General features: G+C 40.1%; 1 protein-coding gene across 3 annotated transcripts in view; it reads left to right on the top strand.

Moving 5' to 3' along the window:
• The window catches only part of Ccdc138 (coiled-coil domain containing 138), a 54,338-nt gene that overhangs the window by 20,164 nt on the left and 18,435 nt on the right, over nucleotides 1-15,739 (top strand). For all 3 annotated transcript variants that reach the window (XM_052164575.1, XM_052164574.1, XM_052164576.1), the window contains exons 8-13: nucleotides 2,526-2,645; nucleotides 3,473-3,550; nucleotides 4,065-4,172; nucleotides 7,429-7,590; nucleotides 10,015-10,131; nucleotides 14,876-15,068. In XM_052164575.1, coding sequence (XP_052020535.1) covers nucleotides 2,526-2,645; nucleotides 3,473-3,550; nucleotides 4,065-4,172; nucleotides 7,429-7,590; nucleotides 10,015-10,131; nucleotides 14,876-15,068 — 778 coding nt within the window. The remainder of the gene's footprint in view (nucleotides 1-2,525; nucleotides 2,646-3,472; nucleotides 3,551-4,064; nucleotides 4,173-7,428; nucleotides 7,591-10,014; nucleotides 10,132-14,875; nucleotides 15,069-15,739) is intronic.

Below are 15,739 nucleotides of genomic sequence, written 5' to 3'. Positions count from 1 at the left end.
TAGTTAGGCATCAGCACAGCTTCTGTGTTCAATGAGATTGTAGGTGTCTATTTCCACATCCTTGTTCCTTCTCTTCACCTATTCCCTTAACCTCTGTGGTTATACAGATTGTAGCATGCCTATCCAAGGCTTAGAAGCTAACTCCCACATGTAAGAGAATACATACTATTTTGTCTTTTTAGGTCTGGGTTACCTCACTCAGGATGATTTTTCTAGCTCTATCCAATCTATTATTGATCTTGGCTATTGTGATTCTGGGCAGATGAAATCTCAAAGTAGTTTTGGTTCACAGTTCCTTGATGACTAAAGATGTTGAATATTATTACCTGTGAATTTCATTTTTCTTTAAGGCTGAGAAATTCTTAGGAATATGTAAATGTACTATATTTTCATTAGCCATTCATCTGTTGATGGTCATCGAGGCTATTAGAATAGAATAGCAGTGAGCATGGTTGAACTAGTATTTCTAGTAGGATGTGGAATCCTTTGAGTATATGCCTGTCTTAGCGTTACTGTTATTGTGATGAAGCACCATGACCAAAGCAACTTGAAGAGGAAAGGGTTTGTTTGCCTTACGCTTCCACATCACTGTTCATTATCAAAGAAAGGCAGGACAGGAGCTCAGTCAGGGCAGGGATGTGAAGGGAGGAGCTGTACTGAGGTGATGAAAGAGTCCAACTTACTCACTTGTCCCCCCCCCCCACCATGACTTGCTCAGCCTGCTTTCTTATGGAATCCAGGATCACCAGCCTCAATAAATCTTGGCCCGCCCTCCCCATCAATCACTAATTAATAAAATGCCCTGTGGGCTTTCTTGCTGTCTGGTCTTACACAGACATTTTTCCAACTGAGGCTCCTTCCTCTCTTGATGACTCCAGTTTGTGTCAACTTGATATAAACTAGCCAGCACAATGCCCAAGAGTGTAAGCTGGATCTTGTGGTAGATCAATCCTCAGTTCCCTGAGGAACTACCACACTGATTTTCATGGTGGCTGTTCAAGTTTGCACTCCTCCTAGCAGTGGACAGCTGTTTCCCTTCCCCCACATCCTAACCAGCATGAGCTATTATTGATCTTGGCCATTCTGATTCTGGTCAGATGAAATCTCAAAGTAGTTTTGGTTCACAGTTCCTTGATGATTAAAGATGTTGAACATTATTACTTTGTTTCTGAGCCATTTGTGTTTTATCTTTTGAGAACACTGTTAGTTCTGTACCCCATTTTTAATTGGGTTGTTTGTTTTCTTGGTATCCAATTTTTTAAAAAAGGTTCTTTATCATATGGTTAATTAATTAATAATTAATTTTCCCATCTATAGTGTACCAATTTGTTCTAATGATGTTATATTTTGCCTTGTCTTTTGCTCATAAAAGTTTTACAGCTTTATGAGGTCCCATTGATTAATTGTTGTTCTTAGTGCTTGTGTTATTATTGTCCTGCCCGGGAAATCTTTTCTTCTGCATGGTTAAAGATTATTCCCTGCTCTCTCTTCTCTCAGATTCAGGGTATCTGGCGATATCTTGAGGTCTGTGATCCATTAAGACTTGAGTTTTGTCTATTTACATTCTTCTGCGTGCGGCTGTACAATTTGACCAACAGCATCTGTTGAAGTACTGTGTATTTTTGTTAAGAAATCAGGTGCTGGGTCTGGAGAGATGGCTCAGTGGTTAAGAGCACTGACTGTTCTTTCAAGAGATCCTGAGTTCAATTCCTAGCAACCACATGGAGGCTCACAAGCATCTGTAATGGGATCTGATGCCCTCTTCTGATCCACAGGTGTCCATGTAGAGAGAGCACTCATATACATAAAATGAATAAATAAATCTTTAAAAAAAATTAGGTGCCCATAGGTATGTGAGCTTCTCTGGGCCTTCAGTTTGCTACATTGATCAATGTGTTTTAATGTCAGCACCTTGCTCGGTAGTATAGCTTGAGGCCAGGCGTGGTGATACCTCCAGCAGCTTTCTTAATATTCAGAACTGCTTTAGCTATTCCAGGTATTGGGTTTCGAAGTGAAAATGAAATGTTTTTTAATTCAATTTCTGTGAAGAATTGTGTTGGAATTTTGATGGGGATTGCATTTAACTTGTAGATTGCTTTTAGCAGGATGTCCATGTTCATAATATTAAACTACTGATCCATGAGCATGGGAGGTCTTTCCATGCTCCCATATCTTCCTCCATTTATTTCTGCAGTGCCTTTAAGTATTTATTATACAAGCCTTTCACTTTCTTGGTTAGAGTTACTTGTGTGTGTGTGTGTGTGTGTGTGTGTGTGTGTGTATGTGTGTGTACATATATACACATATACACACATTTACTTAAGAAAGGTTTATATATGATATATGCTTACATACATTGATTAGAGTTTTTGATGGAAGAATTACAGCTTTAATTAATTTATGTTTAATAGCATTGAATTCATTTTATTTTTTGGTGGGAGTTTAGCTTGGGGCCTTGGGCATGTTAGGCTCTACTCATACGGGATTCTTAGCTGTTACTTCGATTAGACTTCCCTCTCTTCTAGCAACACAGTACGGAAGTTGAACATTTAACAGAAGCTCTTAAGGAAAAGAATAAAGAGAACAAGAGAATGAAGTCCTCCTTTGATACCCTGAGAGAGCTGAATGACAACTTAAGAAAGCAGGTATACCTATTCTATATGTATCAGATGTTAAGATTATAGTTAAGAAATTTAAGTCAGTCTTAAAACATTTTAGCTAGAAAGAATTTAATAAATCTGTTAGCTTTACTATAACAGTCTTATAAACAAATATTTAAATTCTTGTTTCCTCTTTTTCATCTAGCATATATTTGGCAGTTTGAAAAAAATTAAAAATAAAAGAGCTTTACTAGATTAACGGCAAGCACAGGGACTGAAGAGATGTCTCAATATGAGCCCTGACTGCTCTTCCAGAAGACTGGGTTCAGCTCCTAGCATCCACAGGGCAGCTCACACCTGCCTCTCCCTCCAGTTCTAGGGGATCTGATGCCCTCTTCTGGCCTCCATATGTACTGCATGCATATGTGCACAGACATGCATACAATCAAAACACCATTAAGTACATTATTTTTAAAGCATGCATAAGAAAAAACTTAGTAATTTGAGAATGGATCAACTTCCTCTTTATATGCAGTCTAAGACCCTAGCTCTCAGACAGTACCACCCTGTTTTAGGGTAGGTCTTCCAGCTTCACTTAACCTAATCAAGAGAATCCCTCAGGGGCATGCCAGAGGCTAACCCAATTTAATTCCATTAGATGGGGACCTGCCTTGTGAATGGTTACAGACTCTGTTTTGAAATTTTTCATAAAATGTAAAGGTTCTTAGATACTTTTGAATGAAAATGGGAATTTTTGGCTGTTTTGTTACATTGCTTGCTAAAGTATCTGATAAGATTACTTATCATTGAGAAATAGTATCAAAATAGTTTAAAATATTTTTATTGAAGTATGTCCTGTTTCCCTTCCTTAGCTAAATGAAGTAAGCGAGGAAAACAAGAAGATGGAGATTCAGGCCAAAAGGGTCCAAGCTCGTTTAGATAACTTACAGGTAAGTTGCCTGCTTTTCTCTGATGAGTTTTTGTTGTTGTAATTTTGTTTTAGTTCATTTGTGTGTGTCTGGGTTGAGTGTATGCCCTGTGTGTGCAGTTTGCTACGGAGGCTGCAAAGGGCATTGGAGCCCCTGGGACTGGAATCTTAGGCAGCTGTAAGCTACCCAACTAATGTCCGGTCCTCTGGAAGAGCAGTACCTTTTCCTAACTGCAGAGGCGCCTCTCTAGTCCGTGTCATAATTTGTAAATTAACTGTTTTGTGTATATAAGTGTTTGTGGCATGTATGTCTGTGCACCATGTGCACACCTGGTGCCTGTGGATGTCAGAGAGGGAGTTGGATTCCCCTGGAACTGGCGTTACAGATGGCTGTGAGCCACTGTGGGTGCTGGACACTGAACTAGGGTCCTCTAGAAGAACAGCCATGCATCTGTCCAGTCCTGTCTTGAATTTTTAAATGATGTGCTTGCATTTTGTAAGATTGCTCCTTAACTCCTGACTGTGTGCTCTTGCAGAGGAAGTATGAGTTTATGACAGTACAGAGACTGAAAGGAGATTCCCACGCTGCTCACGAAGTGAAGAGTTCAAAACAAGAAAAGGCACCAGCTTCAAAACCTCTCAAGGTATGATAGGATGAAATTTCCTGTAGTGGAGAGTGAAGAAATTTTCTTATATCTTCTAATCATTTTTTTTCTATTTTAAGTAAACTGTATTTTTTAAATAATTCATTTTAATTATTTTATAGAGACCTATCTGTAATATATATAATATATATACACGTACACATACATATATATATGTGTGTATGTGTGTGTGTGTGTGTGTGTGTGTGTGTGTGTATAAAACCTTTTTCCCCCCTTTCCACCCAAAAATAAAACAGTATTCGGCACTCTCTTAGTGGCAGTAATGAGTCACAGGTCCTTTAAGGTTACTTGTTGTTAATAAATTTATTTTCTTATCAAAACCATACCCTGGCTGTGTTGGCTTTTATCAACTTACTTGATTTGCACAACAGATTTCTTTTAGTTCACAATTTGAGTGATTTCAGTGGCCTGTTAGGTTTTTTGTTAGCTTTACATAGGTTAGAGTCATCTGGGAAAAGGAACTCATCCTAGGGGGATTTCCCTTATCAGAGTACTTATAGGCAAGGCTGTGTTGAGTTTTTGATTACTGATTGATGTCGTCTCTGCTGGGGGTGCCACCCTTGGACAGGTGGTCTATTGTGGTATAAGATAGCCAGCTGAACAAGCCATTAGAAGCAAGCCAGTAGGCAGTACTTCTCCGTGGTTCTGCTTCAGTACCTGTTCTAGGTTCCTGCCTTGACTTCCATCCACGGGTTCATTTTATGATGAACTATGGTCAGGTTCTGTAAGCCAGATTAACCCTTTCCTGCCCAGGTTGCTTTGGCCGTAGTGTTCTTCACAGCAATGGAAAGCAAAGCAGGACAGGGCCTACAGTGAGGCCAGGCTTCATGGCAGGAGGGCATGTAGTGGAGACCCGCGCACCTCATAGCCGGAAACAGTTGGAGGAGGAGCATGTCTCCAGGGACATCCCCCTGCCCCACCCGAGCCCTACTTCTTAGTTTCCACCTTCTTCCAACAGTGGTTAGCTCATTGATTATCATCTCTGACAAGTCATCGTTAGTTCATCACTGAGTCAGGACTCTCATGATCCAGTTACTTTTACCCCCCTGAGCCCCGCCTCTCGACACTGCAGTTTTGGAGGGACATTTGCTACTCAGATCATACTACCACTGACCGGGCTCTGTGAATCCCTATTTTTTTTTTAACTTGAGGTATATTATGTACAACAACATTCTATATTTTTCTCATGTAAAGTATGGTGAGCTTTTGGTAAATACTTTTCCACATACCATGTATAAACAACTGTAGCACTAGAATGTTCCTTTCTACCATTTCCTATTCATTTCTGCCAGTTGGAAGCAGCCATTGACTTGAATTCTTTTTTTATTGGTTATTTTATTTATTTACATTTCACATGTTATACCCCTTTCTGGTTTCCCCTCCAAAAACCCCCTATCCCATCTCCCCTTCCCCTGCTTCTATGAGGATACCCCCACCCACCCACTCCCGCCTCACTGCTCTAGCATTTCCTTATACTGGGGCATCAAGCCTCCACATGACCAAAGGGCTCCCCTCCTATTGATAAGGCCATCCTCTACTACATATGCAGCTGGAGCTATGGGTCCCTCCATGTGTACTCTCTGGTTGGTGTTTAATCCATGGGAGCTTTGGGGGCATCTGGTTGGTTGATATTGTTGTTCCTCCTGTGGGGTTGCAAACCCCTTCAGCTCTTCCCCTAACTCCTCCATTGGGGTCCCCGTGCTCAGTCCGATGGTTGGCTACAAGCATCTGCCTCTGTATTTGTCAGGATCTGGCAGAGCCTCTCAGGGGACAGCTATATCATGCTCCTGTCAGCAAGCACTTCTTGGCATCAGCAGTAGTGTCTGGGTTTGGTGTCTGCAGAATTCCATCAAACTAGAGTGTCTGGCCTATTTTATAGCATTAGTGCACAGAATCGCATGATATGTACTTGTTCAGTTAAGACCTTTCTTTTCTCTTCATCATGTTGGTTACGTTTGTGTAGTCAGTAGTATTCTAGTATATGAATTTATTACAGTTCACATAGCCATTCTGTGGATAGACACTTGTCTTTTTTAGTTTTTGTATTTTACAAATAAAAGTGTTATTCAAGGTGATTGTAGCATTTTGTAATTCTATCATTGTATTAAAGTTCTATTTACTTATCAAACTTGTCAGTATCTGGCAATTTTTTTTCAACATTTGAACCTTATAATACCTGTGTAGTAGTACTTACCATTTTGATACATTTTGCTCTTCTTTATGTAAGTTGGAAAAAGGTGGAAGTTTTTAGCTGGCTAAATGGTTAAGCACACTGCTACTCTTCCCAAAGACTTGGGTTCAATTCTCAGCATGCACATGGTGACTCACAACTGTAACTTCAGTTCCAGGGAACCCAGTGCCTCCTTCTAGCCTCTTGCAGACACTGCATGCACCTGGTGTGCCTCAGACTTAGGGTGGGCCTTCCAACCTTAAGTGATCCACCCAAGAAAATCTCTCACAGTTTTGCCCAGCTGCTTGGGTTTGAATGTATATTTTTTATTTTTTTGTGGGACCAAGAACAAGTCTCATACATGTTAGACAAATTCTACAGTTGAGTTATATCCCAAGATTTTTTTCTTACTCTTTTTCTCTTCTGTTCTGGTAGGCTCCCAGAGAATAGAATTTCCAGGAAAAAATTACACATCATGTTTATATCAAGTTATTATTACAAAGAAAATAGGTTTTGTAGGAAGAAAATATGTAATCCTACAATAGAAACTATTTGGTTTGGGGAATCTTTAAGTCTCTGTTGTTAGGCAGGATAGCTTATGCTGCTGAATTAAAGCCAGTTTTTATATTTATCAAACTTAAATAACTTTGATGACAGTTATTTAAAAACATTTTTTTTGGTTGGTTTAGAGACAGGGTTTCACTGTCTAACCCAGTTTGGCCTCAAATTCATTGTCTTCTTTTAGATTCTCTGGTGCTGGGAAGGGGTTATAGTCTAGGACCACTATATATAACCACTGAAAATTCTTTATTATAGTAATAAGGTATGCTTTTATTTTCCTTATTATGATGAATTTACTTGCCTTATCTAAACATGTATTTAATATTTTTAATTTTAATTGACAATATTTTATTTGGAATTTATTTTTGCTTAGGTAAACACCTAAATACTTGCCTAAACGTACTTTAGAATTTATCTAAATTTATCTAAAATTTAAGGCTTTCTTTTTAGTTTTTATGCAGTTTTCAACTGAAGTAAACGTTTGATTTACTGTTTGATCACCAGGCAGCACTCAATGGACAAGTGTATGAGGTGTTAACTGTTTTCATGGATTGGATATCAGACTGCTATCTTAGCAAAGTAGAGCCTGAGGAACCTGGTGTGGATGGTGAAAAGCCACCAGCCAAGCCTTCCCAGAGAAGCGACATTCAAGAGAAATGTGTAAAGGTTGGCTTTTGATTTGTCTTTTTTTTTTTTTTTATCTGTGTGAGTGTTCTGCTTGTGTATGTGTAAGGGCCACATGCGGTCTGGTGCCTGTGAAGGCCAGAGTGGGTGTTGGATCCTGGAACTGAACTTACAGAGGGTTGTGAGCCGGGTTATTGCATCCATCCTAACCTGGGTCCTTTGTAAAAGCAGTGCTTTTAACCTCTGAGTCGTGTCAGCAGCCCCAAGTTTTAGTTCTTTGTTCTTTTGTTTTTTAATTTGAAGTATATGATGATTTAGTAAGGAAAAGCTTCTGGCATTTTTATTCATTCATTTTATTGTAGCTTTTGAAAATTATATCTGTTTATTTAACTGGGAGCACATGTATAACACCACACATGTGTGGAGGTCAGAGGACAACTTTCTGGAAGTCGTTTCCCTCCTTTCACTGTGTGGATCACAAGAGCGGAACTCGGGTCCCTAGGCTTGGTGGCAAGCCCCTTTGCCCACCGAGCCACCTCACTGGCTCACATTTTACCTGCGTGTGTGTATGTGTGCCACATGCATGCCTGACGCCTGCAGAGCTCAGAGGCCTGCTTTGGACCCTCTAGGACTAGTTACAGATGGCTGTAAACCATCCGGGAATTGAACCCCAGTATCTGCAAGAGCAACGAGTGCATTTAACCACTGAGCCATCTCCCCAGCCCCAACTTCTGATATGTTTGTAAGTGGGAAATGTTGACAGTATTTTGTTTTGTGAGACAAGGGTTAGATACACCGCCTAGGCTGTCCTCAGCCTCACTCAGTACTTCAGGATGGTATTTCTCTCATCACTGCCTCCCTGTTTCTGGGATTATAAATGTGTGCTTCTATATCTGGAGTAGGTGCAGTTTTGCTTAAAAAATGTCGACACAAATAGTTTTTATTGAAATATGAACATGATTCATTTCAGACCTCAATATGAATTCATACTAAATTTAAAAGATTTATTTATGTGTATGGATGTTTTGTCTACATATATGTGTACCGAATACAGGCACTCTAGGTGATGCCAAGTTGACAGTTAAGGGTGATCGGGGCAGGTCGATACTGTATTTATTCTACAAAAAAACTAGAATTGCATAGTTTTGAAAAACAATGTCTTTAGAAATGACCCATGGGACCTTCTGACACATTTTATTGTGTTTTTTTTTTTTAAATCACTGTTAGGGCCCATTATCATTTAAGGGTCATAAATATTGACATGCTCAATATTTAAAAACATAAAAAGCCATTAGAGTCCTAGACAGGGTTTCTCTGTGTAGCCCTGACTGTCCTGGAACTTACTCTGTAGACCAGACTGGCGTTGAACTCAGAAATCCCTTGCCTCTGCCTCCCAAGTGCTGGGATTAAAGGCCTGCACCGCCACTGCCCGACTTAGAGACTAGTTCTGATACATTTGTTATGACCTGACAGATACAACTGATTTTCTTTTGTGATTAAAAAAACAGATGGGTGGAACATTTTTAAAGAATTTGAGAAAAAAACAGTAATAACAACAAAGTAGTACAATATGAAGTAGAATCTACTAAGGATGCTACAAAAGTGAAAATACTTAAGTGTCAAGAGACAGAGTCACGGGAAAGTACTGGGAAGTGCATATGAGCATTGATTCTGTTATTAATCCCGTGTGTTAGAAGCCTCAGGAGGAAGAGACTAAGGAAGCTTGTTTGGTAGGCTAGTGGGGGTGAGCACAGCCTACATGTTTTTATTGAGGAAATAGACACACACATCCAAGAAGCCAAAGGAACTCCTGACTAAGGTAAGCTCCAAAGAGATTAACCCCAAGATACATTTCATATGTTCAAAAGTCAGACAAAAAAGATCATGAAAACAGCCAGAGAAGAAGAAGCTGCCACATACCAAGAAACCTCAGTGAGCATGCTAGCAGCTCTTGCAGCAGATCCCTGTGAGCCAGCTGGGGTGGCACAAAGTACCCAAAGTAAAAGCTGTCAGACGCGCTGTGTCCAGTGTAACTGCCTGCCATCAACGGAGAAATGAAGACTCAGATAACTAAGGCTGAGGGGGCTCCTAACCGCTGGCTGTCTGGAGCTACTGATGGGAATCCTAAGCGGAGTGAAAGCTCACGTATTGTATGTAAGAGGAGATGCGTAAGCAGAAATGTAATTTTGATATAAAACAGGCAATATGAAAACCATAATATATTTCTGAGAGAAATTTAAAGTATAACTAATGAACTTAAATAATCCAAAAGACCTAATATTTTTAAATATGTCAGTTTCCTAACCCAGATGAATTGTATACTCAATGTATTATCTATATTTCAACTGGCTTCTTCATAGACCAGATTGGTAGAACAGTCCTAAACGTCCCTCAGCTCCTGTTTGGGAAATTGTGGCAGTTGATTTCAGATGTCTAAGCAGGCTATGCTTTTGTCTCCACCCGTAGCTTTTGCCTATGATGACAGAGCAGCTGCAGTGGATGCCGCTGGTGAACGCCAAACTGCACGAGCCTTTCGTAAGGTTTATCTATTGGTCTCTGAGGCAGCTGGATGCCAGCTCACAGGTACCGACTCCTTGGACTCTGTTTTCCGGCAGACGTGATTTACCATCTGTTCTCTTGGTTGTGTTCCGTGTGTTCCACATGTGCTACTTCCGCACATGTGTGTGCGCTGTCTTCTCTTTCTGTTGAGAGCAGTCTTCTCTATACAGTGCTGTCCTAAGGTTCTGATAGGAATTGTCTTCAGCTTGTGCTCCAGTTTCATGAGCTCAGTCTTGTCAACATAGGAGCATAACCATCTCCTCACTCGCAGCGTCATGGTCTCAAATCAGTATTGCCTAATGTTTGCATAAAATTCATGTGCACACTCCCTTAGATCGTCACCTATTTTTAAGTCATTTTTAGCTGTTAAATTTTGTAGTCTGTATGTTTATGGTGATAGCATGTTTGTCTGCATGTATGTAATGCACCGCATGCATGCAGTGTCCACAGAGGCAGAAACAAAAGCATTAGATAACCTGGAACTGGAATTACAGAGGGTTGTGAGTTATGTGGGTGCTGGGAACTGAACCCAGGTCTTCTGCAAGACCAATAAGTGCTCTTGGCCTGAGATATATTTTGAGGAGAGTTTTAAATTATGAATTCAGTTATCAAATTTTTATAATATTATGTATGTATGAGTGTCTGCCTGAATGTGTGTCTGTGAACCCCATGTGTGCAGTGGCTGTGGGGGCCAGAAGAGGACATTGGGTCCCCTGGGATTGAAGTTAAAGGTGTTTGTGAGCTGCCGTGTGGGTGCTGGGATTGAACCTGGGTCCTCTGGAAGAGCAGCCATTGCTCTTAACCACTGAGCCACCTCCGCAGCCCATGCATGGATTTTTGGTTGTGATTTGTTTGTTTGTTGGGTTTTTTGCTTTGTTTTAGGTTTGGTTTTTTGCAGAGCAAGGGCAAGTTTTTTGTTGTTTGGTTTGGTTTTTTGGGTGGGTGGGTGTTTTTTGGTTTTTCAAGATAGGGTTTCTCAGAATAGTCCTGTGTGGGAACTCGTCTGTAGACCATGTTGGCCTCTGAACTCAGACTGCCTCTGTCTCCTCCTCTGCTGGAATTAAAGGCGTGCACCGCTACTGCCCAACTTAGGCATATGTTTTTTCTTTTTTAAAAAAATATTTTTTAGCTCTTTGAGAATTTTGTACAATACTTTTGATCATATTCAGCCCTACCTCCTCTAAGTCTTCCTAGATTTACCCTACCTTCCTATAACTTGCCTTCTTATAACCCCAAGTTTTTCTTTTAAATAATCCATCAATTCCAGTTTGAGCTCCCCTTTACGTCTGTGCATGGGGCTATACACTGGGAAATGGCCAACTTACTAGGCGCTACACTCTAAAGAAAGCTGACTCTCCTTCCCACAACCGTCAACTGCCCATAGTTCCTCAGTTAGCCATAAGCATTTGGTGCAGTTGTGTTCCTTTACCCCAAATGTTTCGATGTACATTTCCGTAGAATACAGAACTCTCTTATATATCACAGTTACCAATATTGATATGGTAATTTCGTTTATTCTAGTTTTATCATTTAGGCACGTACCCATGGGCCCTTGAGCCATGGGGAGGTCAGAGGACAACTTCTACCTTGTAGGTCCCAAAGATTAAAGTTAGGTTAGCAAGTTAGGCATCGGGGGCCTTTCCCTGCTGAAGCAACTCCTCAGCCCCAGATCCTCGCAGTTACACGGTTATTCTGAGTTTTCTAACTTCCTGTAATTTGTGCTTTTTGAGGAAATGAATTCTTTTGTCTCACTGACAAATTTATACATCTAGAATTTGGAATGTAAAGATAAAGTGAAAGCAGGCATGACGTATTTGGCTCTCTGAAATCAGCACTGCATGGAGACAGACAGTGTTTTCACAGGGCCCTTCTCTTGTGTGCCTCGGTGTCCGGAACACATCATGTGTCTGCTACACATCGGTGTGAGCAATCAATCAAAGCTTTTACTTCTTTACCTTGGCTGTTTTTCCTACACTTTTCTTTTTAAATGATCATTCAAAGAATCATTTCTTCATTTTACATTCTACATTTTTGCTTTCAATTTAATTAATTTCTTCTCCTTTCTTATTTTCTTCTACTATCTTAAGTTTATTTTGCTCTCTTATTTCTAGGATACTGAACTGAAAATTTAGATTATTGTTTTAAGACTGTTTATCCTTTTCTGTCTGTGGTAGTGTTTGAATTCACATAGTCTTACTGTGTAACCTAGGCTGGCCTTAACTCACAGGTTTCTCTCAGCAGTGCTGGGATTACTGTGTATTAACATTTTATTTTACAGTGTATTAATATGCCAACTCCTCCTTCCCTCCTTTTCCCCTTCCCCTTCCCTTCCTCTTCCTCCTTCTATCCTCCTTGCCCTCCCTCCCTCCTCCCTTCTTTCCCTCCCTCCTCCCTTCTTTCCCTCCCTCCTCCCTTCTTTCCCTCCCTCCTTTCCTCACTCTGTCCTCCCTCTCTCTCTCCCTTCTCCATTCCCTCCTCCCTCCTCCCCTCTCTCCCTCCCTCCTCCCCTCCCTCCTCCCTCCTCCTCTTCCTCTCTCTCCCTCCCTCCTTTTCTCCCTCACCCATTCAGGTTCCTATGCTTGTTTGTACATCAGCCTCCTGAGGCATCTCCCTTATCCTACATAGTTTGATAGTCACATTTTCATTTACATTTTTAAAAATATGTATTTTACTTTTATTTGTTATGAATGTGTATATGTCTGTATGGGTATGTACCAGAAGAGGGTGTCAGATATCTTGGACCTGGAGTTAGAAGCAACTATAAGCCGCCTGGCCTGGGTACTGGGATGCGAACTCTAGTCGTCTGCAAGAGCAGCAGGCACTCATGAGTGCCGTGCCATCTCTCCAGTCCCTTCGTTCGCATTGAACTTAACTCCCGCATTGTTTTAATTCCTGTAGAGCTTCTTCTGTCATGTGTGTTACTTAGAAGTGCCTGGTAGGTCTTTCTGCTTTTGTGTTTCTGGCATGTCTGTATTGTTGAAGTTAGTACTTTTATATTTGTTCTGTTGTAGAGTATTTTAGAAATGTTAATTGGTGGTATTTATATCCTCACTGATAATTTTAGTTCTCCTATCAATAGAGGATAGTGTGCTGGAGTTATATCATAGCCTGTGCATTTGTGTTTCTCTTGGACCATCTGTTTTTTTCTCACATTAAATAATTAATTTAATGAACTTTTTTCATGAGAGCTGGGTGGTGGTGGCTCACGCCTTTAATCCAGCACTCAGGAAGCAGAGGCATATGGATTTCTGACTGGAAGCCAGTCTGGTCTACAGAGCAAGCTCCAGTCTGGCTGAGGCTACACAGAAAAATCCTATCTTGAAAAACCAAACAAACAAACAAATTATGTGCATGCATATTTTACCTGCACATGTACCACATGTATGTAGTACCCATGGAGATCAGAAGAGGGCCTCTGATTCGCAGGAGTTGGAGTTAAGCTGTGAGCTGCCAGGCAGTGCTGCAAACCAAACCCAGGTCCTGTGCAGGAGCAGGAGGTGCTCTTAGCACCACACCAGCAATCCAGCCTGTTCCACACGTTACAACCTTGTTGGTTGGTGGACATACACTCAGGATTATTACATCTTCTTGAATATTGACCCTGCTTCCAGTATGTAATTTTTATTTTATTGTGATTGTTTTCTTTAAATTTTTTTTGAATGGTGCAAGTTTGAATTGTTTTAGACTTTTAAGAATAGAAACATTCTGCGTGCTACTTAAATGATATACTTTCCTCAGGGATACTACAGTCTTACAGTACATTTAAGTTAGATCACACTGTTTGTACCAGATACTGCCCAGTCATTTGGTATCCCCAAAATCTCTGTTCCTGCTTTTTGGTGTACGTATTTGACATGTGCTATTCACATTGTAGTGTCAATGCTGAGCTTAAAATCAATTTAGAGATCCTCATGAAGATGTGGAAAATTATAAAGTCAGTGACAAGGGCAGAAAGAATTAAGTCACAACACAGAAAGCTCTAAGTTATTTCTAAGTCTAGCGTAAGCATTCTTATTTCCAGTACTTTGAAATGGCTTCCTTGTGTTTGTGTCATAATGAGTCTGTAGAAGACCACCAGATTCCATTTTATTCTAGAGATACCATTATTTCTGTTTTGTCCATTTTCTTGTTGCAATTTATTCCATGAGAATTTTTCATGATTCTGACCCATTATTTTCTTCTTTTGAAATTATGTTTTCAGAGTCTGTGGGGGCGGGGAGGGGGTAAGCGAGACTGATCTGAAAATATGAAGTCTGTCATTTGATAAGCAAACACTTCTGTGTTCTTGCCCAGGGCAGACTTTGCAAGCTCTGGTCTGGGGCTGGGACTAAGGCTGGGCTAGGGCTGGAAGGAGTTGTGAGAGATTTGGGCATGGTGCACAAGCCACTCCGTTCCGCCCCATCTCTCACACTCCCTTTGTGCCGCAGTGCTTGACCAGCTTCCGGCTGACTCCACCCTTTTATCTGGTGCTCTGAGAAAACCTTGGATGGCCTGGCTCCCGAGAGGGAAAGTGGTGAGCTCAGAGGACTCCAACTCCCCTTTTTTGATATTTCACTGTACCAGATTTGTCCTGATCATAACTTCTTAAGAAAACATTTCAAGGAGAGAAGTCCATATTTGGTTTTTGAAAGTTAATTATGTAGTTTTAATTGTAATTTTGCTTATTTTCAATTCTGTTTTTCATAAATGTTTGCTTTAGTGCATGCATTTGATCAAACTATTTAAAATAGAAGATTGCATATTTTTTGATTGCATATATTTTTAATAGCATTCAACTATGACATCAACATTGAGGAGATTGGGAGAAGACGTATTTAAAGGAGTTACAATGAAAGGAACTCAGGATAATTCTTTAGAGCATTCTGTGGAGAACAAAGCAAAGACAGCAGTGTTCTTCAAAAGCTCCAGCTTGTCACTGAGGTTCTTATCAACCTTAATTGTCCTCAAAACAGTCACTCAAGGTAAGCTTGATCATTCACTGAGTAAAGTTGAAGCATTTATTTTATTGTCAACTATGTTCAACATTTTCAGAATGAGATTTTGGGTTATTTTATAATAGTGACACATTCTGAAGACAATTATTTGTAATTGCTGAATTTAAGAAAATAAAGTCAGCTAGATGGTGTGTGGCATGCTTTTAATCCCAGCATTTCAGAGGCAGAGGCAGACGCACAGGCAGAGGCACAGAGGCACAGAGACAGAGGCAGAGGCACAGAGGCACAGAGACAGAGACAGAGACAGAGACAGAGGCAGAGGCACAGAGGCAGAGGCAGGCAGATCTCTGTGAGTTGGAGGCCAGCCTGGTCTATAGAGAGAATACGAGGACAGCTAGCGCTACACATGCAATCCTGTCTCAAAAACCATAAATTTAAAAATATATAAATAAATAAATAAAAAGAAGGAAAAAAAGTAAGTTTTTTAAATTGAAAATGGAAGTTAAAAACACTTTATGATAAAATTAAAGATTTACATGGAAAACATTTCAGATAAATTAGAAGAGATACATAGAAAAACACGTTAAAATTGACAGTTTTCATGAAAATTAAAGAATAAAGTGTTAGACATATAAAACATTACTAAATTAATTGAAATATGAAATAGAAACATTTTATGATAGAATTGAAGATTTACA

This window comes from Apodemus sylvaticus, chromosome 19 (genome assembly GCF_947179515.1).
Source record: "Apodemus sylvaticus chromosome 19, mApoSyl1.1, whole genome shotgun sequence".
In the NCBI taxonomy this organism is placed as follows: Eukaryota; Metazoa; Chordata; class Mammalia; order Rodentia; family Muridae; genus Apodemus; species Apodemus sylvaticus.
The sequence above is the reverse complement of the archived record's forward strand: the minus strand, read 5'-3'. Positions and strand labels throughout refer to the sequence as shown.